The sequence below is a fragment of the Thunnus maccoyii genome, chromosome 20 (assembly GCF_910596095.1).
Source record: "Thunnus maccoyii chromosome 20, fThuMac1.1, whole genome shotgun sequence".
NCBI lineage: Eukaryota > Metazoa > Chordata > Actinopteri > Scombriformes > Scombridae > Thunnus > Thunnus maccoyii.
In genome coordinates, this window is record NC_056552.1 from 22,991,857 (window position 1) to 23,019,627 (window position 27,771).

The 27,771-nt window shown below is 40.0% G+C and overlaps 3 protein-coding genes and 3 non-coding genes across 6 annotated transcripts in view; 4 read left to right on the forward strand and 2 right to left on the reverse strand.

Moving 5' to 3' along the window:
• Positions 1-562: 562 nt before the first annotated feature.
• trnar-ucg lies at positions 563-635 on the forward strand. Its single transcript has one exon. It is a non-coding gene; the product is annotated as a tRNA-Arg (tRNA).
• A 355-nt stretch (positions 636-990) lies between these two features.
• On the forward strand, positions 991-1,062 carry trnam-cau. The gene has a single exon. It is a non-coding gene; the product is annotated as a tRNA-Met (tRNA).
• A 131-nt stretch (positions 1,063-1,193) lies between these two features.
• On the reverse strand, positions 1,194-3,214 carry mrpl58 (mitochondrial ribosomal protein L58). The gene is made up of 6 exons (XM_042397750.1): positions 2,941-3,214; positions 2,402-2,426; positions 2,248-2,307; positions 1,938-2,020; positions 1,505-1,674; positions 1,194-1,412 (listed from the first exon to the last, which is right to left on the reverse strand). The coding sequence occupies exons 1-6, from the start codon at positions 3,106-3,108 to the stop codon at positions 1,328-1,330; spliced, it is 591 nt and encodes a 196-aa protein (XP_042253684.1). The 5' UTR covers positions 3,109-3,214; the 3' UTR covers positions 1,194-1,327.
• Positions 3,215-3,294: 80 nt separating this feature from the next.
• Positions 3,295-3,366, reverse strand: trnaq-cug. Its single transcript has one exon. It is a non-coding gene; the product is annotated as a tRNA-Gln (tRNA).
• Positions 3,367-3,383: 17 nt separating this feature from the next.
• Positions 3,384-12,041, forward strand: daglb (diacylglycerol lipase, beta). Its single transcript, XM_042397749.1, has 15 exons — positions 3,384-4,871; positions 4,994-5,145; positions 5,695-5,869; positions 5,973-6,240; positions 6,433-6,555; positions 6,683-6,810; positions 7,010-7,136; positions 7,250-7,333; positions 8,184-8,261; positions 8,361-8,441; positions 8,687-8,814; positions 9,904-9,972; positions 10,348-10,420; positions 10,502-10,755; positions 10,885-12,041. Exons 1-15 carry the CDS (start codon positions 4,777-4,779, stop codon positions 11,078-11,080), a joined length of 2,031 nt encoding a protein of 676 aa, XP_042253683.1. The 5' UTR covers positions 3,384-4,776; the 3' UTR covers positions 11,081-12,041.
• Positions 12,042-13,027: 986 nt separating this feature from the next.
• spag9b (sperm associated antigen 9b) overlaps positions 13,028-27,771 on the forward strand; it is a 38,227-nt gene continuing 23,483 nt past the window's right edge. Inside the window, exons 1-3 of the mRNA XM_042397187.1 lie at positions 13,028-13,636; positions 24,174-24,294; positions 26,950-27,020. Coding sequence (XP_042253121.1) covers positions 13,337-13,636; positions 24,174-24,294; positions 26,950-27,020 — 492 coding nt within the window. The 5' untranslated portion in view covers positions 13,028-13,336. The remainder of the gene's footprint in view (positions 13,637-24,173; positions 24,295-26,949; positions 27,021-27,771) is intronic.

Below are 27,771 nucleotides of genomic sequence, written 5' to 3' on the forward strand. Positions count from 1 at the left end.
TTATTAGAGAAATAATGCTACAGCAGTTAAAGAAACTAGCAGGATAAGAAACAATGTTAGTACCTCATATGATATTTTATTTTATTCTGAGTGACGTCAGAGGAGCGCCATGAAATTAAGGAAGGCGAGTGAAGGTGTGTGTATGTTTTCCCTTTGGAGAGCTCACACATAATGTTTTACCCTTATCCAACTGGTCAAACCACAACATAAGCGGTCTGTTCCACTTATGCTTCAGTTGTGCATGACTTTAAAAGAGAAAGGCCTTCAGAAATGAAGACTAACTACGGGTTAATTGTCATTTCTCTTGCTGCTTCCCTGAACTCTTCAAAGGTGAGCATGAAAGCACAAAGATGTTGGCAGTCAGCTACCCTTCATAGATATAACGCGATACCGTTTACGAGTTGTATCGAGAGGTTAATGCTTATGTCAAATAAATCGTGTTAGGCCATCTATCGTTATAGTGTGATATACTTGACTTTGCTACTAGTTATTATGATTCAAATGTCAGTATTGTGCTATTTGTAAGTATTTCTACGTTTCACAGCTCGGTAGTTGTCGATTCGACCGCGTGGCCTAATGGATAAGGCGTCTGACTTCGGATCAGAAGATTGAGGGTTCGAGTCCCTTCGTGGTCGCATTTTGCACTAGAGCCTATTGACGGAGATTTTCAACAATAGGATTTTTAACGTTAAACCAAGTTTTGCTCCCGTAAAAACTTATTTTATCTTGTCATATATCCATGAATCAGTGATAGTATGCACTGCTATCATAACCGTTAGCAGTCTCTAACGTTATGCCCATAGTTAGCCTAGCCAACGTTACGTTTACGTTATGGTAATAGCCACTCGTTTACAGAAACAACAGTTGATACGTGTGACTTCGGTGCAGTTAGTGTTATAGTGTAAATTCAACACAAAACATACAACTTAAGATAATGACCAAGACATGCTTACCGTTATATACTGACCTAACCACAGAGGTATGTGTGGCAGCAGAGTGGCGCAGCGGAAGCGTGCTGGGCCCATAACCCAGAGGTCGATGGATCGAAACCATCCTCTGCTAAGCTTTTTATGTTTTCCAGTTTGACAACTAATTATTTTATACTTGTGTTCCAATATGTCGCTATTCCCAGTTGGCATTTCTGCTTCATTGACCATTATTGCTTTATTCAGTCATTCCCTTAAAATAAGGTAAAAAATTCTCACATTTGTCTATATATTTATGATATCATGTCAGATTTTACTGCAATATACAAAACAGGACATGAGGACATAGTAATTGACACTGGACAGACAAATAATATTAAATTATTGACAATACAATCACATTAATCAAAATCCACTCGTCTGCTCTGCTTGGTCGCTGAATGAATCTTCTTCTGTTTGAGTCGCTCCTTGTTCCTCTTCTCTAACCTGCACAACATTTTTCACATTAAACTCATGTGTTAGCCACATTTTAGATGAAAGTAAAAAGAAACAATAAGCTCTCTACCATTAGGTAATACCTGGCTGCCCTAAGGGCTATGTCCTCTGCTGTTGGCTCACGTGGCTTCTCACTGGCCTCAGCGATGATGGCGGAGATCTTCTGTATACAGTCCCAAAAGTTTCTCTGCTGGCTCCTGCTCAGCTCTGAGGTCACCAGCAACTCCCCGGCCTTGTTAATGCGGTTTTTGTTCTGTGCCACAAAGCAGAAAATTAGTACATTTTGTCTTGTTGGTTGCTGGACCTACAGTCTCAGAGTTGACAGACACAAAAATCATCCAATACACAGGTCATGCCAAGACTAATTGCACTGCTTTCCTAAAAAAAAAAAAATGTTTAATTGATTTTTATCTGAGAACTACATTATTTTTCCACATATTTGTTTTGTTTAAAGGTGATGCAAGTATAACTTTCAATTCAGGCATTTTCCCGAAGCCACAGTATTTGAAAACAAACCTTTTCAAGGATTTTCTGTCGAACATCTTCTGGGATCCAGTCGGCTGTATGCAGGTGGAATCGGACCTCTGCTTTTGTGTTGACTTTGTGTTGAGACAGAAGCAGAGAAAGTCAAAACAGCGTACCTTGCCACAGTACATCAGCTGATAAATAGCAGATCTGCAGAATACAATACAGAACTAATTTAACATCAAACAGATTCATTAACAGATTCAAGATTTAAGACGTTATACAAGCTGACATGATTATACCATATATACAATTATGTACCAAGGAGCATTTTTAAAATAATAAGTTCAACTTTGAGAACCTTTATTGACATGCTGACCACCAGGACCACTGCTTCTGCTGTAAGATACTGTCAGACGGTCTAAGGAGGAGAAGAAATATATTGTTAAAAATACAAGATGATAAATAAAATGCTTTCTTTCTCTGCTTTAATAAACATATAGTTGTATATTTACCCACTGGAACGTGCACTTGAGTGTCCTGAAAAAGTCAAAATAAAACAATCTGTTGCTTTACTGTGCATCAAGGACAAAAGTCCATTGTACTGTGAAAAACATCATGAGACATTACATTTAGACTGTAAGTGCATTATGAAGGGATCTTCTAATGGTCAGTGTGAACAGGAGGAATGATTACAGCAAGAAAAACATGTTTCAGTGTTCATTTGGGCACCTGACTGCTGTTTTAATACAGACTTGAAAAATTCTGAAACCGTACTTTAACGGAGTGATTGTCACAGCAAACTATAAACAAATCTGACCACATTGCCTCGGCAAGGACTTCAGGAGTTTTGAGAAGAGAAATGCTAAATACTGCACATATCAAAATCAGCACCCCCTGAAGATAATATACCTTCATTCACATCATTCATTCATTTTATTCCTGTTTTTCCTGGGCTGTGACCCTCTCTCTTGAGTATATGGCCATGACAGCTTAGCTCGTTATTTATTTTACAGCAAGCTAAACCAAGGGTTCAGTGTCAGAGGACTCTAACCTGTGTAGTGTCTGTCCCTCGGGTCCCGTAACCAGCACTCGGCTGGAGAGTGTTGTTTATGTCTCTTATTATAACACCTCGTAGTTTTACATGCTGAGGAATCACGGTTATTCCTGCACTAACGTTACTACAAAGTAAATAGCAACGCCGTGCTATATGTGCCGCCATGTTAGACTGACGTAGTTACGGCCAGTGAACTGACGATGCACGTAATGTTGCTACTGCTAAACGGCACATACATTTAATAAAGTATGTTATCGTGATACCTTACTGTTGTTAAACTTGCGTGCTGCAAATACTGACAATATTTTACACTACAGTTACGGCGGCTGTAGTTCAAGAAAAACAAAACTCAGGTTCCACCGAGATTTGAACTCGGATCGCTGGATTCAGAGTCCAGAGTGCTAACCATTACACCATGGAACCGTGCGAAGATGGAGGGAAACTGTATTTATAAACAAAACTACTTGATACATAAAATGAATGTCTTGAGATATATAGTAATATTTACTTATACGTGACAATTTTCAAATGATGACTGAAGGACCGTTTTGTTCTTTCAAACAATTAGGAGAGAGATACACCGATAAGATGGGAACTAATAATAATACTCTGCACATACATCATTTTGCACAGTTAAGCTCAGACATTCAACTGTAGGAACAAGAAGAAAAACATATTTTTGAGTGGAGGGTCACTTTAAGGATTTAAACAAGATAATGTAAGAGAATTTAACTTGTGAAAATACCATATCATACACAAATGATTATTCAAAGTAGAGTATTTTATATATACATATATATAAACATGTCTGGGGGGAATCTTTAACAGTACTTTAAAAGTGAACTTTTCTAGTTTTATACCAATAATTAGAGAGAGTGGAACACGGTTTATTCAGCAAAATAAGTAAAACAAAAAATAAAACTAAAATAAATAACGTTAGCTATGTATGGAGGGTATAATAGGAGGAAGGACTGTCTCTCGAGTGGAAGTAACCAAGAGAGACAGTTTAGAAGAGATAATTTAGTGGAATTTGTAGTTGCATTCAGCAGTCAAAAGGCGTGCATAAAACTAACGCCACCTGCCAGGAGGTGGCACAAACGGCATTGGTGCTTAAAACATAATGAAGCAAAAAGCGGAACTATTGTCCGCTGCTCTTTGTTACTGTGGGGTCGCTTTATCACATGGACACGGCTGATTTGCTGGCAAAACAAAACAAGCCACCCTCCTATATTTAGCTGTTTGTATGTGGCTAACCAAACACTCCGACAGTAAAAAGTAGGCCATAGAGCAGGATGTTCATACTGTGGTAATAGCTGTGTTTTACGGGATTATCGCTAGCTATCATTTTCTCGCAATAGCTTTAACGCCAGAGTATTTTTAGCTAACGTTAGATAACGTTAGCTAGTGTGAGAGGCTAGTCACGGATCGTTGTACATTCAGCTAACTGTCGTTAAACTCATTAACGTTAGCAACATTATCTAACGTTAGTTAATGTAGCTTTAGGTGTTGTCAGATAAGTAGCATACCAAAGCACTGTAACGGTAACGTTATGTGCTCTTAAAATTATAGCTGGGGCGTTTCTGACCAACGTTAAATTATTAAGCCGATGTACATGCGCATCTGCTTGAATACTCTGTGTATTGTTAGCTTTTAGCTGCTTCACACCGTCAGACAGAGCGACTTTGGTAACGAAGGAAACTAGAATGTTGCAACACTGGTATGTACTAGTGAACCTGCTTCACCAGTGAAGTCATGAATGGTTTGGAGTGTGCACTGTTGAAGAGATTGAGTTGAACTACCATCAGTGAGATATCCGGCTTGTAAACCTGCAAAATGCCTGGACTGGTGGTTTTTGGCCGGCGGTGGGGCATCGCCAGTGACGACTTTGTTTTCCCCGGCTCCTTCGAACTGTTCGTCCGTGTACTTTGGTATGTTGTCCACATTCACGACTGCCCATACATCACTGCCTTTTGACTAGCCACCTGAGTTCCAACTTGTTAATATTAATCAACTCTGCTCTTGTCTTTCCCTGCTGGTGTTTTCTACACAGGTGGATCGGCACCATGATCCTGTACACTTACCATAAGAGTAATTTTGATTGTAATGGGAGAGGTGTTCTTCACAGCTATCTGGTTGGACTGTTGGTTGTGCTGGCGCTCATCATCCTGTCACTATGTGCTATTGTCTATGTCAGTGCTCAAGGTAAATCAGCTGTCATTTCTCAGGTCCCCTGCCTTTAAATTATGTGAGCTTAATATATGAAGATAACTAGGCATAAACAACCTTTTGTAGGAGTGCTTTCACATAATTTTGCCCACAGCAATAATAGTGTCAAAACACCAATTATTCCGTGATATGCAATACCAGTAGATTGCAAGACAGTTGCTGCTTTACACAACAAAGCTTTAAGAAACTGTTGGGAAATGATGACAAGCAAAGTTCAAAGTGTCACTCTTTTTTTTATCAGTGTTTTCATTGATTTGAAAAGTCCATGAAATCCAAAACTGGCCTGGATTTTCTTTTCCTTTTTTTTGTTGTTGTTGTTAGTGATTCTGATTTTTGGTGGAGGACCCAAAAGCACATTTATTGTTTAACAACTTATGATTACTTAAGGTTACTCTAATGAAACATTGATGAGACAGTTTAACTGTTAATCACCCTTTGTCACATCATGATCTCCCACTGGTCACTGGTGAACGGCACTAGTCAATTGTTTTGTTGATTTCATGGATATCAATGATTGCTTCTCAGGTACCATCACGAACCCCGGCCCGCGGCGCTCCATCCCTGCGCTGGTGTACCTGCGTGCTCTCCTGTACATCCCCGAGCTAGTGTGGGCCTGTCTGGGAGCTTTTTGGGTGTCTGATGACAGCCAAGGCTGCGATCCTGCCACAGTGGGTTCTGTCATCGCAGCAGTGGTTGCCAGGTAGGTTATCCAGGGCTATGAGTTCATGACTGTTAATTATTGTTAGAACTAATTGTTGGAAGAGGTGATCTGATCGAGCGTCTTTCCGTCCTCGTCACAACAGCTGGATCATCCTGCTCTTCACGGGTTTGGGTCTGGTATTTGTCTTTGACCCGCTGGGTAACCCCCGTCCTCAGCCTTCTGCCATGGAGCCGCTGGGAGTACGAGACCTGGAGAGCAGCGAGGGCACCCAGTTCTTCACTACGGCTCGCTCCGTGGCTGTCAAGGTGTGGGAGAGCAGGCTGCGGCTGCTGTGCTGTTGTCTGCCACAGGACGAAAGCCACAGAGCGGCGTTCTCCAGCATCGCACAGCTCGTCAGCGGATTCTTCTCGGTAAGGGTCACATCTGTCGATTAAATTAATTAATGGAATTAGACAAGAAAGAATGAATATGTAAGTAAGACTAAAACTAATTTGATAGTTTCAAATATATTCAAATGTGTGTAGTTTGAAATATATATTTTTTTAACACTTCCACAAAACACATTGTGAGATATTTCCTGGTGTTGCGTGTGTGTGTTGCAGGACACAGATCTGGTTCCCAGTGACATAGCAGCTGGTTTGGCTCTGCTGCACCAGGAGCAGGATAAGATGGAGCAAAGCAGAGACCCAGAAGTCATAGTTACTCACAGCCCATCCTCTCCTATTGTAAGTAGGAGCAGACAAGAGTAGCGGTAAACCACATTTGGGATCCACGCATATTGCAGCCAGTTACTGTAACTTATTGTTAGCATAGTAAATCCTAACTTACTTGTTTATCTTTTACTGTTTGAAGGGTGAAGATTTGGAGTTAGAGTTGGAGAAGGCAGCTCACTGTATGCAGTTTGCAGCTGCAGCTTATGGCTGGCCATTGTACATTTACTCCAACCCCCTTACTGGGCCCTGCAAACTCAGCGGAGACTGGTAAGATGTTGTTTTTGTTTACTGGAGTCAATGAGACCTACCAGGCAAGTCAAAAGACCAGCCAGCTCTGAAGGACAGTTGCTGACCGCATCTATAAGATACTATTAACTTATCTTTCGCTGTGCAAAGGGTGCAATTTTTGCCTAGTTCAGACCTGGTTAGTGAGGTAACTCAAAACGCGTGTCTGTGTGTGTGTCAGCTGTAAGAGTCGCGCCGCTGAGTATGAAATAGTTGGGGGAGATCACCTCGGCTGTCACTTTTCATCCATCCTGCACAGCACTGGTTCGCAGTACAGAGACTTCATCTACGTCAGCTTCCACAACCAGGTAGAAACTTCACTAGTTCACTAGTTCACTGGTACTAGTCTGACAGTCTCAGTGATTCAAATTGTCCGTCCGGATTCTGTTGATCATTTAAGCAAGAAGGGTTTTTGTTGCAGATCTATGAGATCCCGTTCTTCGTGGCTCTGGATCATAAGAGGGAGGCGGTGCTGGTGGCTGTCAGAGGAACACTGTCACTGAGGGTAAGTTAGGACTCCAACGAATCACTTTTTTTGTGTATAATGTAAAAATACATTGCTGTTTTTTTCTTCTTTTTTTACAGTATTACATTACATTACCACGTCTTAAAGTCTAAAACACACTGCATCAAATTTGACACACCATAAACTAGGTTCTGTCTATGTGTTAATGTGAAAAAGTGCTATTTTCCCCAGTATTATCATCTTTTTTTTCTATATACAGTAATGTGAACTGTTTACCCTCTTGTTTCCTCTTTCAGTATTGAGAATCACTTCTCTGTTTGGATAGATGGCTTGGTAACTGATATAAGAAAGAGATAAATATATCTTCAAGATGTGGCCACTCCTTAAGAGAAATTGAAATAGCGCTCATAGAAAAAGAAGACAAAATGGGAAGTGAAAGTGTGCAAGAGTGCACACACAGGAAGAAAGAGTTATTGTCGTGTATTATTTGGCTGAAACACATTATAATCATTCTGATCATGTGCATCAAGTCTAAAATATTTGTCCTGACATTGATCCTGAACACATTATTTGTTATATATGGAGGCCATGTTATTAATACCACTTGTTCATGTAAACAGCTACTGTTTTTCTTGTGTTTAGACTACATTTAACAGTTATTTCTTAAATGAACAACAGCTTTATAGAAACACATGTTAATATTTCTCAAAAGTCTATAAAAAATATTCTTTGTATTTGTGCTGAAACTCAGGTATCTCATTGGCTTTAGTATCAAAGAATCTCAAATAATACCCAACCCTAGTAGCCTGTCAGTTCAGCTTGAATCTGTGATACCTGTGAATGAGTCTCTCAGTTTATTGTACATCTTGACTGTGTGTCCGTCCTGCAGGACGTCCTGACAGACCTGTCTGCTGAATGTGAGAACCTGCCCATAGAGGGAGTGTCTGGAGCCTGCTACGCTCACAAGGTGAACGTCTGTGTTAACACCTCTACTTTGCAGAGCTTTGATTTACGCGCGTGTGTGTTTCCTCAGAGATGAACGTGCCTGCCTCTCTGTCTCCTGCAGGGCATGTGCCAGGCGGCCAGTTACATCTATAAGAAGCTGGTCAACGACGGCATCCTGAACCAGGCTTTCTCCATTGCACCGGTCTGTAATCTACTGTGTTGTAATAAACTGTTTTTTTCTGGCTGAGTTTCCTCGGCTTAGGTATTTTCATTATATTCTCTTGCTGACGGGTTTATCGTAAAATCCATAAATTCCGAATGGACTAATAAATTACGCATTCACGTGATCAAGCTTTGCCAGAGACTACTTACAATCAAGAGTGGAAATTGGCTTTGCAGAGGTAATAAATCCTGAATAAGAATGCGGTGTGTTTGTGTGTTTTGTAGGAGTACAAACTGGTCATCACTGGTCATAGTCTGGGTGCAGGCACAGCTTCACTGCTGGCCATCCTCTTGCGCAACTCCTTCCCCACCCTGCAGTGCTACTCATTCTCTCCACCAGGGGGACTCCTGAGGTAAGGAAGACATACTGTAGGTCAGTGGCAGGCTAGTAGCACCCATTCAACACAAATATTTGACCCCCTAAAGAATGCTGCAGTTTTCCTTCTTATAGATGACATCAACTCTTTTACATTACTTTTCCAGTCAATAACAATGTAAACACGAGGCTCATGTAAATCCCAGTAAACATGACCTTGCAACCTCTGTTAAATTTACTAGATTGACTAAATTGACACAGATTTGTGTCAGTAACAGTGCTTTCCTTCAGCCATAAATGAAGCAGACCACTGTTTATTGTGTATAAATAATATATCAAGAACATTTCTAGTCTAGTAGTGTAACACAGAAGATATGTTTGTCTTTATGAGTCATGTTTTGCCAAATGGGTTTTCACAGAAGCTGCTGTAACTCTATTAGCACTCACTTTCTAATGGGAATTATGACATCTGCCCTCAGATCCAACCCTGAAACTGTGTTATAAACCACATTTCATTAGTGAAATAATTCAAAGAAATATAGAACAAACACATTAAAAACACATTTGGGTGTGTTTTCACTGTGTCTGTACAGCATCAGCCCCACAATAAAGAGTGCTGGAAATAAATGGCTCATGAACCTAATTGCTGACCCTTGATATACATTATATATGACTTTGTTTTCAAATATGCTACAGCTCAAAGTTAGATAAAGCTGTCTAAACTTCAGTTTTAACATACTGTGTTTTTACACATTTGTTATTCTCATTGATTATATATCTTGGAACAAAGGAAATCTGAAGTTCCTGGAGGCATTTCCTCGAAATAACTTTTTTTTTTGCCTTTGAAGTAACACTTGTGCTTCACAGTCAGGGAACCAGCTCAGGTCTAGTGTTTGTCTCTAGTTTCAACCTGCAGCGTTTGGCCCACAGGCCACTATCTGCCTACACCTGCTGTATGTACTGTATACATCTCATTATAGGACCCTTATTATTACATGTATGATTTCAAAGGTCAGATTAAAATATTTAAATATATAACTTATACAGTATATGTTCACATAAAATGTGCAGGTGTTCTTATTTGTGTTTTCCAAAGTAACACTGTTTACTGTTCTGTGTTTTCTAGTAAAGCCTTAGCTGATTACTCGAAGGACTTTATAGTCTCTGTTGTGCTGGGAAAGGATCTGGTCCCCAGGTAAGACAGACTACTTCTTCTATTTTGTTTAAAGTATATATTGTATAGCCAGAAGAAATCACTGGTTTGATCATATTACTGGTTTATAATGAATAAATCATGTATGTTGATACTGGTTAAGTCCTTGTATTTACTGTGGGTCTTGGAAGGTAAATACATGTTTGTGTGTCAGCAGCAATGCAAACTCTTGCCTTCAAAAGGCCAATATGAATGTGCTGTGGAGTACAGACTATTCTAGACTACTGCGTAATGAAGACTCTATATTTGGCTCTGCCCTGTTATTACCAGCATAGAGAAGGAGAGAATGAGTGCAACTCCCACACTCCCTTTTTCTCTCTCTTCTCATAGTTGTATATTTCGTTCCTCTTTTTGTAGACTGAGCATTCCCAACATGGAGGATCTGAAGAGAAGAATTCTTAAGATAGTTTCAAATTGCAATAAGCCGAAGGTAAGAACAACTCCACTGATACTAGCGTAGCTTTATATCTGGCTCTTGAGTCATTATCACACATGTTTGTGTGTGTTCCAGTACCGCATCCTGCTGCAGGGATGCTGGTATGAGTTGTTCGGAGGAGACCCGGATGACTGCCCCACTGAGATGGACAACAGGAGGGAGGAGGAGCTCAGCCAGCCGCTGCTGGGGGAGGAGTCGCTGATGATCCGTCACTCATCATCCTATCAGAGCCTGGCGTCAGACGACTCACCCGCCCACACAGCCGCACACTTGCCTCTCTTCCTGCCCGGCCGCATTCTGCATATCACAGAAGACGGGCCATCACGGAGGTTCGTCTACAAATATGTAATGCTGAATTCATGACAGATGACTTTGGATGCCAGCAGTCACATGAACGATGCAAACACACCTATATGTTAAATCTGAACAACATTTCTTCTTTCTCTCTTTTTCCTTAGATCCTGTTTTTCCCAGGTCAGATACCGTGCAGAGTGGTCTAATGAAATGGCGTTCAGGAGTATTTTGATCAGTCCCAGGATGTTAGCGGATCACATGCCCGACATCGTGCTGAAGGCACTCAACAGTCTGACCAGCGACAGGCCTTTCTCCCTCTGCCCATCATCATTAAACAACAGCCAGAGCAACACTATCTGAAATGCACTAGTGAGACTGATCCCATATGTCTGTGCTCCCAGACTCTACAGTATCTTAAGCCCAGTTTTGATTTCCTGCACGCGTGATCCAGGACTGTTCCAAATACTTTACCCAGCCTCCTTCTTCACAGACCTGATCCTAAAGCCCATTTTCAAACATAGACATTTGGAAACATGATTGTAGTCGCAGATGATGAAATGAGATTTATCTGTCGCCATGACTGAACCTAACCTAAAGAGAAATACGTCAGAACACTCAGACTTCTTTGTTAAATTGCACTTTTAATTATTTAAATTGAGTTGTTTTACTTCAACTTTTTTGAGTTACTCCATGAGCAACTTTATGCCATGATCTCTGAATGTGCGTTGTGTACAATATTTGACAGTGCTAATGTCAGTGATCTACACTTTCTGTTTGTGTGAGTGCTGTACGGCAGGTAGAGGCTGCCCCCTCTGGTCACTCAAAGTGTCCGCTCCTGTCTTCCTCATCTGACTGAAGAGCCATCTGAACCCAGATGTGAGGATATTAAGGGTAACTTCTACCTCAAAATGTGAACTGAAATGTTGCGTCTTCGTTGTATAGTGATTGTGGTCAGTCTGTCTTGTGTTTTAATGTCTTGAAACATCAGGGTGAACAGTGCCTATGCATTAAAGAAAAACAAGTCAACAGAATTGCTTTACAGAAAAAAAAGGCAGTGATGAGTGCAGTGTGTTTACAGTAAGTTTTGTTCTGCGTTATTCTATAATGCAGTTTGAATAGTGCATGGTGTCTGGCAGATAGATGTAAGAGGTAGAAAGATTGTACTTTTTTTGTGGGAACCTGTTTACTTGCCATTGATATTGCGTCATTTCTTTCAGGTAATATATAATATTAAAGTTTGAGCAGCCTGCATAACTATTTCACATCCTCAATAGATTGCATTGGACTCCTTGATGCAAATAAAAGCTTTTGTGAAGCACAACTTTCATCCTTTTGATTTTTCCTCTACCATGAGGAATAATATGAGTAAAACTTGTAAGTGACAGCAACCTGTTGAACTGAATAACGTTAAACAAAAAAAGTGTTTTCAAAGTGGATTCTCTTCTGGACTGCAGCTGCATGAGTCAATGGGAGGAGGCATAAATAATTCTGAAATATTTCCAATGAATAGATCCCAAAGGATTAGCTTCAGTTTTGACTCTATCCTCCCCGTCTGTCTTTAGCATGTGACGTCAGCGCGACGTCCCGTCACCAACACATGACATCTTCAAGTGATCCTCGTAAGCTCCCACTTCTAAGTTGGACATGGTAAATTCCAGTGCGGACAGTCCGTATATATTCATCAAAGATGGCTCAATAACAGATATTTCTACTTTTGGCAGCGAAATTATGTAAGAAATCAAATGGTGTGTCCATGTAACTACTTTGTGCTGCAGCCTTCGAATAAAGGGGAAGAAACGGTTACCAAGCCAATTTCTGTAATTAATTTGCGAAGTTACTAAATATGAAAATTAAAGTGGCACATAGAATGAGTAGAAACACACATGCGAGAATAGATAGACATGAACTACTTGAGCACTAAAGCAATGCTGTATTTCTTTTAATCTGTTGTTGACACAGTTTGTTCTCCGCCCCCTAAACGTCACGTAGCTGTAGCTATATATGAGCAACAGGCCAGATTAAATTATTATTTTTTTCAGCTCTAACAATATTAAGTGAGGAGCTAATAGTCTTCATTTCCGATATTTGTTGCCACTCTTTCGCTACATTGTAACTGTAGTCTTCCAGTGTTTTGTAGCGCTTTTAATGTTTTTTGTGTATCTTTTACTATTTGGCTTTATTTCAGAATTACATAGCTGAAATACTGTATATCTAGTAACACCTGAGATAAAAAAAAATCTCATTATTTCTTTATTTAAGTAGCGTTTTAATAGTTTGCTAAGTCATCTATTTGCATGACTGCTCATATTTCCGACAGCACTTGAAGGCAGCAACAGGAGCTCATCTGTTGGACAGGGAAACTAATCAGCAGCCAAGTAAAGACTTTTCAGTACTGAAAGCTACAAGGATAGCAAGCTGCGAAAGTCCGCCGTCCAGGGGAGGAAGGGATACTAACTTTGTTAATGAAGTGTCGTGTCTCAGTCGTACAACTCACAAACAGTCGAGCAATGTTTTAGAAAGACAGTTTAGTTGCTCCGAGAGCCTCTGGCCAGCTGAAGCTTGCGGCTAGCTCATTAACGTTAGCTGGGGGAAAGAAGCGCAAGTGGAGGCAAGAAAATGGAGCTGGACGACGTAGTCCTGTATCAGGACGACTCGGGCAGTTCTGCCATGATGTCCGAGCGGGTCTCAGGTCTGGCCAGTTCAATATACCGCGAGTTTGAACGGCTCATCGAAAAATACGACGAAGACGTAGTGAAAGAGCTGATGCCGCTGGTCGTCGCCGTCCTGGAGAACTTGGACTCGGTGTTTGCTGTCAACCAGGAGCACGAAGTGGAACTGGAGCTGCTGAAGGAAGACAACGAGCAGCTCGTCACTCAGTATGAGCGAGAGAAAGCACTGAGGAGAAACGCCGAAGAGGTGGGTTTCACCAAACAGCCGCCAAACTCATTCCCTAAACCGGATTTTAGATTAAAGGCTCGCATTATGTACTCTGGTATGAAAAGACTAAACGCCGAACTCAATTCGAAAATCTGGCAAATCAGTGCTGCGACGTTTATCCACCACAAATCAAGCCTCAGTAATCAAGAGTCAGTAACTTTTCTCACATTTATAAACCACTCTTTGATTCGGCATACAAACAGATCCCCGTAGAGCACTTTATTGAAGAAGAGTAAAACTTTATTAACTGGTTGATGCTACTTGCTACAACCCAGTTTGGTGCATATGTTCCCTCATAAATATGAGGGAACTAACAGACCGCGATGACAAGACATATTATAGGTATCTTATCTCACCAGTAAACAAGATTTCCTGCGCTAACAAAATGCTGGAACACACATATCGCTTGTGAAGTACACGCTGTACTAAATAGCTGCTAGTTTATGTCACCATGGATGCCTCTCTTGGGAAAACACTTGAAGTTAAAGCTGCATTAAGGTTCATGTGCAGCACTGTAGTTGAGTTCGGGACACATCTAAGTTATATGCAAGCCGATCAGTGATTTGTTTATCAGCTGCTGTCTCCATCGAGTACAAATTTGAATCTCAGTAATCACACTCAGCTTCATGTCTAATGACAAGTCTCACTGAAGCCAAAGCTATGACATGCCCCGTCATTCGATTCAACCGAAATTACACACTCACTTCACCGCCTCATCACTGCAGCGCTGCAGTGACACATTTGTTTTGGTGCTGCAATCATACACACTGTGTCTGAAATTTAGAGTGTTTACAGCCTAATTAGCTGAACAGTAGTTCTACTTTTGTCCCGCTTCGCTGTTCGGAAACTGGGAAGATGCTGTATAAAAAGAGGTAGTATTCTACAATGATCATCCTATATAGATGTAAAAAGTCAGCAGTTAAAGGTCAGTCATTGAGCTAGAGCAGAGTCAAAACCATAGAAAATGTATCACTGTCCAAATACTTATGGACATATGTATTTTCTTCTGCTCAGCTGACTTATCACTGTCTTCTTATTTCATGGGAATGAGAGCAAAATTCCAGCTGTGTAATATTTTACAACAGCTTCATGTAAAGCTGTAGTCTTGTGGCTTACATACTTTCTCTCAGTAAATGTAAAATTGGCGATGCCTCTCCTGACAGCAAACAATAAATTTTCTCCTCACTAAGACACCTGCCATAAATCTCATAGACATGAAGCCTGTGCAGAATCCAAGACAGCAGCAGGCAGACTGATGAGATGGAAAGCGTTAGCGCTGTGTGCTTTGCTTTGCTAGCCTATTAGCACAAACTCCAAGCTGTATCCCTCTACACGTGTGTGTGTGTGTGTGTGTGTGTGTGTGTGTGTGTGTGTGTGTGTGTGTGTGTGTGTGCACTTTCCCTCCCACCTTCAGTACCTATTGTTAGATATGAGGGAGCGTGTAAGAGTTTCCCTCTCAACTGAAAGTCCAAGTTATAAGTTGACTCATGCTACAGTATCATTACATTAACAATATTCTGAAGACATTTGTGAGACCAAGGAATCAATTCACACACACACACACACACACACACACACATATCTGGTATAATCTTACTGAATTTTGCCAAAAGCTCATTGAAACACAGTTTAACATAGCTTCTCTATCTGTACTGTTAAACTAGAGGTGTTCAGGGAGAGATCAACAAGGATTTACCACATACAGGCAGTTGTCAACTCTGACATTTTACCATGATGACTGTAGTTGTTTCATATTAATTACACTGTAATGTTAAATAGTAGCTCTTCAGTTTAAGTGATGGTAAAGCGCTACTTAGAACGACTGCTTCTGCTTTCAGTTGAATCTATCTGCTTATTCAGCTGCTCACAGTTCAAACTATCATTTGGTTTCAGCCAGAGCTGAACAATTAATGGAGATTTTATCGAAATCGCAATATAGCCTACTGTAATTTTCAAATCGGAGGTGCAATATTTGTCAAAGGTGAAATGTGTGTCAGAATAGCATTTTAAATGAATATTGTTGTGCTGCAGAGACGTCCAGGCCCACACATCATATTCTACAGTCTTAAGAAAACATCTTTGTGTGGAAAAAATGCAAAAATCACATCATAATCATTTTAATATGTTTTTCAAAGAAAATGAGAATAATGATGTAAAAATGATCATTCCCTCTAATATCACAAATCATGTAGTAATTGCAATATCAGTCCAAATAATCGCAATTAGATATTTTGTCTAGATAGTTCAGCTCTGGATACAGCTGCTGTCAGGAATTCAGTCTGAACACAAGTCAACCAGAAAACTGCTGTTTATATAACACAAGCAAATATGAATTCAGCCTCTCAAATGTGATCATTTAATGCTTTTCTAAGTCATGCATGATAAAATAAATACATTTTTGATTAACTGGATAAATTGATAGTTTATCCCTTTAATTAAAACTGTTTGTGGCTGTATGTTGATATCACAGTAGAACATATGTTAAACACATTTTACCACATTGACCTTTCAGCTGTCTTTGTTCAGATTTGTGTGGTTGCTCCAGTGTGATCAGCAATAACAATCGTGTACACTTGAGCACTGAAACAATGCTGCACTTTTTTTTTTTTTTTTTTTTACAACTAATGCTCAAATACACAGTATCCCTCCCTTTAATCCCCCCCGGGCCTCATGTTTGACCATTATACACACAAGCAGCACCTCAAGCATCTACTGCAGGCCGGGGGTTTGTCCACTTAATCTGTATTTAATCCCAGCAAAACTGCTGGTGGCCAACATAGTTCAGACTGGAAAAAGGATTAAAATATTTCAAATTTACAAGGTTAAACACAACAAAATCTGTCGTTGTATTTATTCATGTCACGACACATTGAAGTTTGTGCGCCTCAGTACTTTCCTAGTTGTTGACATTAGACTTGACAGTTAAATGTTGAATGACAAGCGCAACAGGTCACAAAGCAGAGCGTTAATAATTGATGTCATGTCGTAGCATGTTGCTAAAGCTTTCAGGCAGACCTGTGCACATGAGATTTTCCATCGGTATGCTATAGACTGGCGTTAGTCTCGTTCCCTCCAGCTACTGTGTGAAATACCTCACGCACTGGAAAAGCTCGTCTCTCACTCAGTTAGATTTCATGTTGGTGTTACTTCGTCCTTTTTGCTAAGATGATGTCATAGGTCTCGTCCTTTTGACTCCACATCCTCTCTGTAGGAGAGGTTAGATGTCAGTGTAGCAGTCCGAGTGAACAATCACAATTCAGGATGTGGCATTTATGACTGTAGGAAGTCATGACTGTTCCAGGGTCACTACACCAGACGTCATGTTCACGCTCATTTCATAGCTTGAATATACAGCAGATTTATGATATTGCTGCCAATACAACAGCTTGTTTTGGTGCTGACAACAGTGACTCCCAGCAGTATGTGCACATCATCTGCGTGGGCTGAAGGCTAAAAGATCTCAAGAACAAGGACGTGTTTTGTTCTTGGTACTGATAGCAAGTTCCCTGATTTAGATTAGGAAATATTTGATTAAAGAATAAGTAAACAAGATTAAAAATCTGACCAAGCATTCAATGCTAAGCATTAGAATCATATTAGCATCTGATTTTGATCATCGTTTGAACTGGTAATCTCTAAAAGTCTTTTTTGTTTAGTAAACTTTATTAGGGCTGCAAATAATGATTATTTTCATTATCTATTCATCTTTCAATTTTTTGATTCATTTTTGTGGTAAAATATCAAAAAACTGTGATGTCATCAAATGTCTCTTCTTGTCAGACCAACAGTCCAAAACTCAGACATTCAATTTACATTTTGCTAAAACATATTACTTAAATGATTAATATCTGTCAATCAACTGATTGGTTAATTGACTAATTAATTACATCTCTAAACTTTATTGAAGCAAAGTAAAGTAACTAACAGTTGCATAATTTATGTACACAGACACACCAGGGAGAGTAAGATAATTGGGGAAAAAAAGCGAAAAAAATAATAAATAAAAACCATGAAGAGCTTCTAGGTGTTAAATATTTCTAACAGCTTTATTGTATTCAGCTGTGGATGAAATGTATTTTGACAGATAATCAGCTCAGAAAGCTGCTGCTTCTTGCTTGTTCATTTGGATTAATGACTGTAGAGTTTGGTCAAATTAGCAATTAACTTAATTGAGTAAAACTGAGAACAATAATTCCTGTTGATTCAATGAATCCAAGCAATTTAAATTAATTTAAGGGTCAGTATGATCAGCAATAAATCACTTAATCCACAGTTTAAAACAAATCCACCAGTGTCTCTGGGTTCCCCACTAATGTACACTTCACATGAATGTCTTTATTAAGTTTAAGTAGGTTTGCTGCTAAACACTCCTCGCTGTGGTGTTCCTGCATGTATTGCTGTGGTGTATGGTTGTGTATTTGAACAGTGCAGTCAGAGCTGTAATATCGTTTTCCCTGGATGAGCTGTTGAAGGCATCACTGTTGTCTCTTCATCCATCCACGTTGGCTCTTGCTGTTTGTTCTATAGTAGAATCACTTTTGCCCCTGTCAGAACATCACCACAAATACCAAATATTGGCTGTTAAACAAATAACTTGTCATTAGGCAAAGTGTTAAAAAAATGACATGCTGTTTTGTTAATCAAAGAACGTAGTAAAGTGGGAATTAATGTGAAAATATGTTGGATATCAGCGATAGAGAGTAAGACAGGCGTAGAAATACATCTGCACAGTCTGTTGCCGTCTAGTTTGATAGTAATTTCCACATGCAGAGTCACATGGACAGCTGTGGGCTATAAGATGATACCAGTTGCATTTCACACAATGGAAGAAACCTCATATCACACTCAGACTGTTTAAATGCAAAGTGCCCGTCCCCCAACAGCAAAAGTGCTGCCAGCTCAAAGGAGGCAAATGAGTAAGCATGGCACAGACTCAGTTACTAAGCTGCTCATTTGTGCAACAAGTCACTAGTAGATGCAAAGAAGCAGATTAATCTTACCAAACAAACACATTGTGTAAGCCAAGTCCCCTGCTTTTCGCTGCTCCGAGCCCAGAGGAATAGCTCCTGTTAGTAGTGTGTCTCAGCAGAGCAGAGGAAAAGGCAAGGCAGGAAATTCTTGGGAAAAAACAGCACTTCCCTCACTTCTTTTGTCCAGTCAGGGTTGTCCGCTGACCTGCAAGACCACAGCCCACTCTCACATAACGCCAGCTGATTGATCGTCGCTAATGTGAAAGAGTATTGATTCATGGTAATGTACTATAGCATGACCTCTAGTCTCGCACAGTCGGTTTCAGCGCTGTCATGTGACGGCTCTAGGGATGTGGGCCGGTCAGTCCATTACTTTGGTCCAGAGTCAAATGTCTCAACGGCTATTGAAAGGATTGATATGGAATTCTGTACAGAGACTGACGGCCCTGAGAGGATGAATCCTACGTTGACGATCCCTCGTTCTTTTATCTAGTGTCACCAGCCGGGTGACATATTTACTTTTTTAGTGAAATGTTGTGACAGATAACGGATGAGTTGTCATGAAAGTTGGTGCAGACATGAATTGTTATAACTCATAAATTGCATGTTGTACAGATTGTAAAGCCTCCTGAAGCAAATTTGTACTGCAACTAATAATTATTTTCATTCTTGATTAATCTGCTGACTATTTTCTCAATTGATCATTTACTGCATGATTAAAAAATAGTGAAAAAATGTCATTCACAATATCTCAGAGCTTACGGTGACGTCTTCAATTACTGTTTTTTGTTTGACTAACAATGTTAGAGAACGTTAAGATTCACTTTACTGTTATATATAACAAGGAAAATTGACAAATTGTCACATTTGAGAAACTGGCACCAGAGAATATTTAGCATTTTTGCATGACTGAAACAATTAAAATATTATTAAAATATATGCCCATTCATCTTCTGTCGATCAACTAATCCATTAATCAATTAATCAACTAATTGTTATTTGTGATTTGTGATATTGGGCTATACAAATAAAATCAACCTGACTTTTCATCTAGTGCTATTGTGAGGTCAAAATTTCAATTTGTTTATGTTTACATACCAGCAAAATGAACAAATGTTCATTAATCCAGTGAAATATCACAACTTCTAATCAACTGGCACAAAATGTTTATGGTTCTCCTGACTTTTCCTTTAGTGCCACCATGAAGTTCACATTTCAGTTTGTCCAAGACTTTAGTTTATGACTAAATACCCAGAAAACTAATGACATTCCCATCAGCTTTAGCTGTACTTTGTTTCCAATGGTAATTAGCAAATGTTAGCATGCTAATAAGCTAAATTAAGAACATTAGTAAAACTACACATTGTGCCTGCACAGTGAAAGTGAAATTAGAGCATGTTTAGCTTCAGTAATGTGATGTACTGCTGAGTGAATACAGGAAGAGTAAGCTGATGCTGGACCGTTGACCTCCTCACACACCCATGTTATTAGATCAGGAAGAGGTCAATAAGGGTGAAGTGAATAAATTAGACAACCACATTCTTTGGAAATGAAAACAAAATGTGTGTCAGCCCTAATCCAAACACACACCTTCTATTAAGATATTACTCTGCTAGCTACCCACACACTAACAGTCAAGTGTGGTTTTATATGGTGAGTGGGTTAGCTAGTCACTCCAAACCAACAACATGTGATTGGATGAATTTATTCACATTGAGAACATGTCAGCATGCTGATGTTAGCATTTAGCTTCTCCTCACAGAGTCTTGTTTGTAATTGAACACTGCAACAGTCTAATGAGTGTGGTGATAATATGCAGACCCTCTTGCTAATCACTAGTAAGTCACTCTGGATAAGAGAGTGTAAAATAAAGATACTAATCTACGCACTCTGTGCAACACTGAAAACATTTATCTGATATTTCATAATATGCACAGATAAACTGAGACTTGAGTTGTCATGAATGAAGGAAATATAACAGCAGCTCTCTTCATATCTACCATGTTGATATTTTCAGTCATGTCCTGGCATTAGAGATCATCCCTGAATTCTTCTTTTAGTTTGCAGCAGACTGATTTACACTCATCAAAATGCATCTTTTTTTTAACATTCATATTATTAACAAAGCCGTTATAAGGAAGTTATCTGACTAGACTCGCTGCAGCAGTTCTCTAGTCAGGCCTCACACACCCCAGTCATCCCAAATGCCCAAGCAGCTACCCACAGCCAAGACACTAAAAAACCCAAAGGAGTTTATTTCACTCTCTGTCAATTGAGTGCCAAAACAGTGGAGCCCTGTCTGTGTGGGTGTGTGCACGCACTTGTGCTGGTGGAGCCACATGTGTTTGTGTGTTTGACGTGTTTGTGTGTGTGTGTGTGTGTGTGTGTGTGTGTGTCGCTGGCGCTCGGGGACAAAGGCAGTATTATACACGCAGCGTAGGGGGAAGAGTGCACGTTAAAACGCTGGAACACTCATTCTCTGGAGCGTTGTCATATGCACAAGCCTCCTTCATGGGTCATATGATGAGCAGCAGGGTGAGAGGGAGATGCTGGGAGTCGTTGTGATGAACGTGTTAATGGGAAGGGGAGTCAACTGGTGTGTCTTCAGTGGTTAATTGGTGTAACTCTAAGGAGGACTTGCTTTAAATCCGTGTCCTGTCAGTAGTTAATTATCATCAGGAACAAAAGCCTTTAACTAATGTACCTTGTCTTACACTTCTGTCCACTGCAGATTAGACTGCACCCCCCACTATGAACCCTCCTGTCTGTAGTCTAGCTCAGTGTTACGTTAATGCTCTTATAGGTACCGATTCAGTGCTACCAGTGCCTGAGTCCTTTAGATGCTCTTTAATCTTTACAGACCCCACTGGGCCCTCTGTGAGTCTCTCACCCACAAGCTTCATATAAGGGTTGTTATTTAGAGGTGACAGATGTAAGAAAAAAATGTACATCACAAGGCAGCCAGAAATACACACCTGGGCTGCAACTGTCGTATATTTTTTCGAAAAATCGATGAGTTGTTTGGTCTATAAAATGATGGAAAATGTCGATCACTGTTTCCCAAAGCCCAAGGTGACATTCTCAAATGTCTAGTTTTGTCCCCAACAATCCACAACCTGAAGACATTCAGTTTACTGTCATAGACTAAAGAAAATATTCACATTTCAGAAGCTGGAATCAGAGAATTCAGAAATTTTCTTCTTAAAAAATGACTCAAAACGAGTTAATATTGATTAATCAGTTAATTGACTAATCTTTGCAGCTCACACTAACCTAAGTTGCACAATAAGGCAAAATGTATTAGCCTCTTAATAAACAGAACATTCAAAGATGCCATTAATCATCTCTGAATATCTCTAAGTGCTCTACACGAAACAGTCTGAGAGCCCAAAGGCAGATAAAACCATCTCACCCCATCAATGACTGAATTGTGTTTCTTATTTAAAAATAGAAAAAAACAGGCTTCATTGTTGGAGAGCGTTAACAAAGACATCTTGAAGAAACAAACACCTTTTGGCAGACACTGTTGATCACCTCCAGTCTCAGCGTGACTTGTGCATAAAGAAGAGGCTGCTTGTAACGGGGGCACTCAGGTGATCCTCATGGCTTTGCAGATGACATCCGCCCCCCCCCCCACCCCCCCTCGCTCAGGGCCCCACCACAGGGCCCTCTCATCCACAGCCAGCACCCTCATCACAAGACACTGCATGTTTACAGGCATAGTGAACTCTTATCAGACACCTGACTCAGCTGATCAGCTCCATATTGATACAAAACTAGTCAACCAAGAGGACATCAGAAAGACATACAGTGTGTTTTCCTGTTATCATAGTTCAGTTCCATAGTAGTGCAGAACATAGTGTTTGTCACCATAGCTGATGATGCAGCTTAAGCTCTGTCAAGGTAACAAAATCAGCCTAGCAGCAGCTCTAAAGCTTGACTAATTAATAGATTATATCTTGTTTATTTGATCCATGCAAAAACCAAAGTGACTGGCTAAGAATATAACACTCTTTTTACTGAGCTGGTAGTCAGATTTTGTGACCTTTGTACAGAGCCAGGCTAGCAGTTTCCCCCTGTTTCCAGTCTTTATGCTAAGCTAAAGCTAACCGTCCCCCTTGGCTCTAGCTTCATATTTAACAGACAAACAGGAGACTCGTCTAATTCTTGGCAAGAATCAGCATATTTCTCAAAATGTTGAACTGCATTTAATCATCTATTAATCTTAAGTCATTCCAAAAAAAACCCGCCAAAAATGTGCTTCATTTGTTTTGGCTTACTCTTCAAATGTGAATATTAGCTGTCTTTCTATGACAGTAAACTGAACATGATATGCATTTAAACATGCTTTTCTCACATTTTATGGACCAAATGATTAATCAAAGAAATCATTTGTAGATTCATTGATAATAAAAAAACCTCATATGTTGCAGCCTTAGTTCACTTTTGCTGGTTAAAACTGTATAAATGTTAACACTCTTCTAAAAGTCAGCTGACTGAACATGTAGTTTTAGTCATATCTTGTGAATGTTGCACATGCTTTAATATCCCCTTGAGTGAGGTTTTGTTGTTCTTTTTTGCCTCCATATGTTCTACTGCAACTGTTCTTCTTCTACTATCATATGCTGTATTTTGAATGATCTCCAGCTTGTTAATATCCTGGTTTTTCTTCACTTTATCTTATTTGTCCCTTTTCAAAGACCCACTTTCTGCCAGAGCTCATTGAAGTTTCATCTAATCTAATCTACTCACAAACCAAGTGTAAATTTCCAGTGCGGACGAGCGGTTGACTCGGCATTAAATGGATTAGATTTGGCCAGAACAGTGAGTTAGTGACCGGAGACCCCGATCACTGATGTCACTGAGGAAACAAATGAGACTGATAACTGCTATCATCATAAGGATTTATTGTGCTTATTGGTCGTCAGCGTACCAACTGTCCTGTGTAATATGAACACAGAGTTCTCAGTCCCAACATCCCCCTGAGAAAACCACTGAGGTTTGTGCCAACGGCTGCTGTGAAGATTGAAAAAACAACCTTGGTCGTATTATCAACTGTTACTAACTTGTCCAGGAAACTGCGAGCATGTCTGCGTTCACTCAGACACACTCGAACACACACACACACACACACACACACACACACACGCACACACACAAAAGGCTGTAGCAGACGGTTGGTGTTTTTCTGGCGAGGAAGCAGGCGCTGTGCACCTGTTGTGCAGAGAGGTTAGATGACTTTCACAATGGACAGAAGACAGATTCTCTATGCTCTGTTTTCCACTGGCATCAACACTGTTAGCATGAGCAGATCTTTATCTCTCTCACACACACACACACTATCTCCATTTCAGCCCTTACTCTTTCTCACGCACGCTGAAAAGGGTTTGATGTCATTGATGTTGATGATTGTTACTAAGGGGCATTTCTGTCTCCTGTTGCTGCCGTAAACAAATCATCAAGGCCTCACTAGAAGTTGAGAAGTTTACAATACTCATGTAAGGTTCATAAACGCTCCGTTCTTCTCCTTCCGTCTTTATCTGCAGAGGTACATCGTCTTTGAAGACTCCCAGGAAGGAGAGAAGAAGGATCTCCAGGGTCGGCTGGTGGTGTTGGAGTCACACACGCGTCAGCTGGAGCTAAAAGCAAAAAACTATGCAGATCACAGTAAGTTCATAGTATTTGTATATCTGTCACACACACACACACACACACACAGGTTTTAGTATTGGAAAAGTCACACACACACTCACACGGGCCAGCAATAGCCTCTGAGCAGCATATACAGTTTGCAGGTCTTGTGACTGTTTGTTAGCCGGATGTGCCAGAGGGCAGATTGACTCCTATGTCCTCACTCAATAAAAGCCATTAGTAACATACTATGAGTGTTTGCCTGCCAAGCCAGCCGAATGAGCTCTAATGGAATAGACCAAACATACCAACATATTCCAAGCCCGGAAAGATGTTAAACCAATTCCGATCACAACAGGAACATTTCAGGGAGCTAAAACTTCTTATTTTATCTAGAAAGTTCAGAAGCGTTCGTCTGTGGTTCTGGATAATAAGAAGAGCTAAATGCCTAAAAGATACATATAAAAAGTAACAGATCATCTTTTTTTTTTTAAATAGGAAAGACCTTTTTAAATGCACATGTAACTCAGTAAGTCTCAGAGAGCAGCACTAGGAGTGTGGTAAGCTTTTCAGGGCATCTAAAGCAAACCCTCATGATGAGTGCATGACTGCGCTGTTGACACTATGTGTGACTGCTTGTTTGTTCCACCGCAGCAGCAGCAGCGTAACATACGCCTCACTTATGCTGAGGGAAAATCTGAGAGCTCTCAGCAAAATTTTCTTTTTATTTCTTTCGATGTGACACTTCCTTTTTTTTCTTTTTGTGTCGCTCTGTGAGTTTCATATGTCTGTAATGACGTTTGCGGACCGAATTAGCAGCAGCAGTGTAACTCAGATCAATCGGTCAGCTGTGTTTGGATCCTGTAGGTGGGACGTTCACACAGTCTAATCCTATAAACATCAGAGAGCTTTGATGACCGCAAGCACACTGGCGTCATTTTCTGTTTTATATTCTCTCATATTTGATCAAATGAATGTGGTATTTTTCCTTTTATTTGATTGGATTGAGGGTGACAAGCAGCTTGAACTGGAGACTTTGGAGGTAAATCATGTGAGTTGCTGGGATACCTCGGCCTGTGTTTATCAAACTGCTGAGAATCAATAAGAGTAAACAGTTCCTTGCTGAGCACGAGCAATAAGCGACTTACTCCTACTAACAGCGAAGTGTGAAAGTAACCATTAAGAGCTGTTCACAAGCGATCACATGATTGAACACATGAAGGAAAAGCCAATCAGAGATAAGGATTGACCCTACATCTGCCGTATACTGTTTTTTCAGTAAGGATATTTAATCCAATCAGCTGTTTCTGTACATCATGTAAGTCATGTAGGATCTACTCTGACTCACATGAGATTTTAAGAGCATTTAACAGCATTTTTAAGTCAAAAGAAGTTTGAGAAATCGTTTTTATTGCTAAATTTGTGAGGACTAAAAGTTAAAGATAAGAAGATAAGTCAAAAACGTATAGCAGTTTGATAAATAAAAGTCCCAGATCTCACACAGCAAGTCATAGAATCAGGAGGTTTCCTATTTTTTCCATCAATCATGGTGAATCCTGAAGAGGAGACACTATGTACAAATAGCAGCAGGCCCAGATGAACAGAAGTACTCCCATCATCACACTCATCATCATTACAGCAGTGTGTGTTCAGTGATGAATCAGTGTCGCCTCACCCTAACAATCACTCAATCATCTCACACTGATGCTTAAATCTAACACATTTGAACGGAATCAGACTTACATGTGGGGTTTTCCTTCAGGATCACTTCCTTTTTTTTTTAATCTACACACCTCTGTGTCTGACCCGGGTTATTTATTCTCCACTCTTTAACCACTAGTTCCTCTATCAGCCCTCTCATAACCACACTGAATCACAGTTTCCATCATTCTATGCAGCTGCCCTTCATCCATCGCGTAGGTGTCGAGTTTTCCCGAGAAAAGGCTCGTTTTAGGTTTAAAACCGGCGCCGTGCAGCATGAAGCGTTCCGTGTCAAGGTTTCTTCGTCTTAGCTGTATCAACATACGGCCTGATGTTACAGATCTGCGAGGGACAGCGTAGTGTCTCTGTCCACCTTTTGTGGACATTTGCTCGGCCGGTATCTGAAAACACACACATCAAGACCGTCGGACTGTTTCGATTAGAGATGCAAACAATGGAATCACCAAGACTGAAGCCCATGGTTGCTCTGTAAATGGGTCTGTGGATTTTTCTCCCTTCTGATGTTAAATGTAAGTTTTAAATGACACTATGTCACGTTGATATGCGTTAACTTTACTTTTTGTGATTACAAACTGCAAACTAAAATGTTGCAACGTCATGAACTTTTTCATACCGACGTACTCAGACACAAGGAGCTTCTACCTGCATGGATTTAAGGTGTTGCACCTCTGATGATGGTATTTGACTAAAATGTCTAAGTTGAAGCATCCTGATTTCAGAGTGGTCAAATAATCCTGTGGAGGCTTTCTGCTCTGTGTAGCTCAGCAGGGTTTCTTGATGCGTGGTCGCCCTCTTCTGGTTATTAGATATCACTGCAGCAAGTAACTCCTCAACCACCACATCCACTAGCACAAAGATGCATAATGCAATATGCAATATGAGGCAAAGATATTGTGCTTTCCACCAGCAAATCTTTGAAATGTTTCACTTTATATGTAATTTGACTGATTAGTTTTCTTTTTCACACAGTCAGCAGATTGGAGGAGAGAGAGGCTGAGCTCAAGAAGGAGTACAACTCCCTTCATCAGAGACACAATGAGGTACGCAGCTCTGCAGCAAAATAAATGTATTTTGTGAAGAGTGTAAGCACACGTGCATCTATGTATGTAACAGTGACTTTTGACTTTTTTCCCAACACAATAACCAATAATGTGTTTTTCATGGTATACAAATAAATTATAAATGGAAAGTAGAAATATTTTTGTATCATTTAGTTCAATTGATTCAAAGTGCATGCTGATTTTTTTGGATTTCCTTTAGTTGTCTTTACACCTGGGACATGATTCAGAAATACATAAATACACTCATACACAGACAAAGACAAAGCAATAAAATCTTATTAATTATGTTTCAGCATTCAAAGACAGAATCATGAGAACACACATCTGGAGAAACGTATGAAATAACTACTAAGTCCTGGTAGTTAACGGGTTAATACAGAAACAAGCATGGAGGAGCTTTTCAAAGACATGTAAAGAGGAAAGCATGAATATAAATAATTGGATAATGAATCCTGAGTAGCTACTCAACAGGCACGATTGGCTGAAAATTCATAAAATATGACATGAGGGGGATTTTGTTGAGATTGTTGATTGCTGACATGTAAATGATAGAAAAACAGAGGTACTTATATAGGAGTAGAGTGAGCTAGATGAAGATGATTAAAACTGAATATGAATTGTTTCTGCTGATCCATCCATTATGCATCACAAACACATGTCCAAACAAACCTCTGAAGCTCCAGCAGCCAACAGCTAATCTGAATAATGTTGAATAGAGAAGAATGAAAGT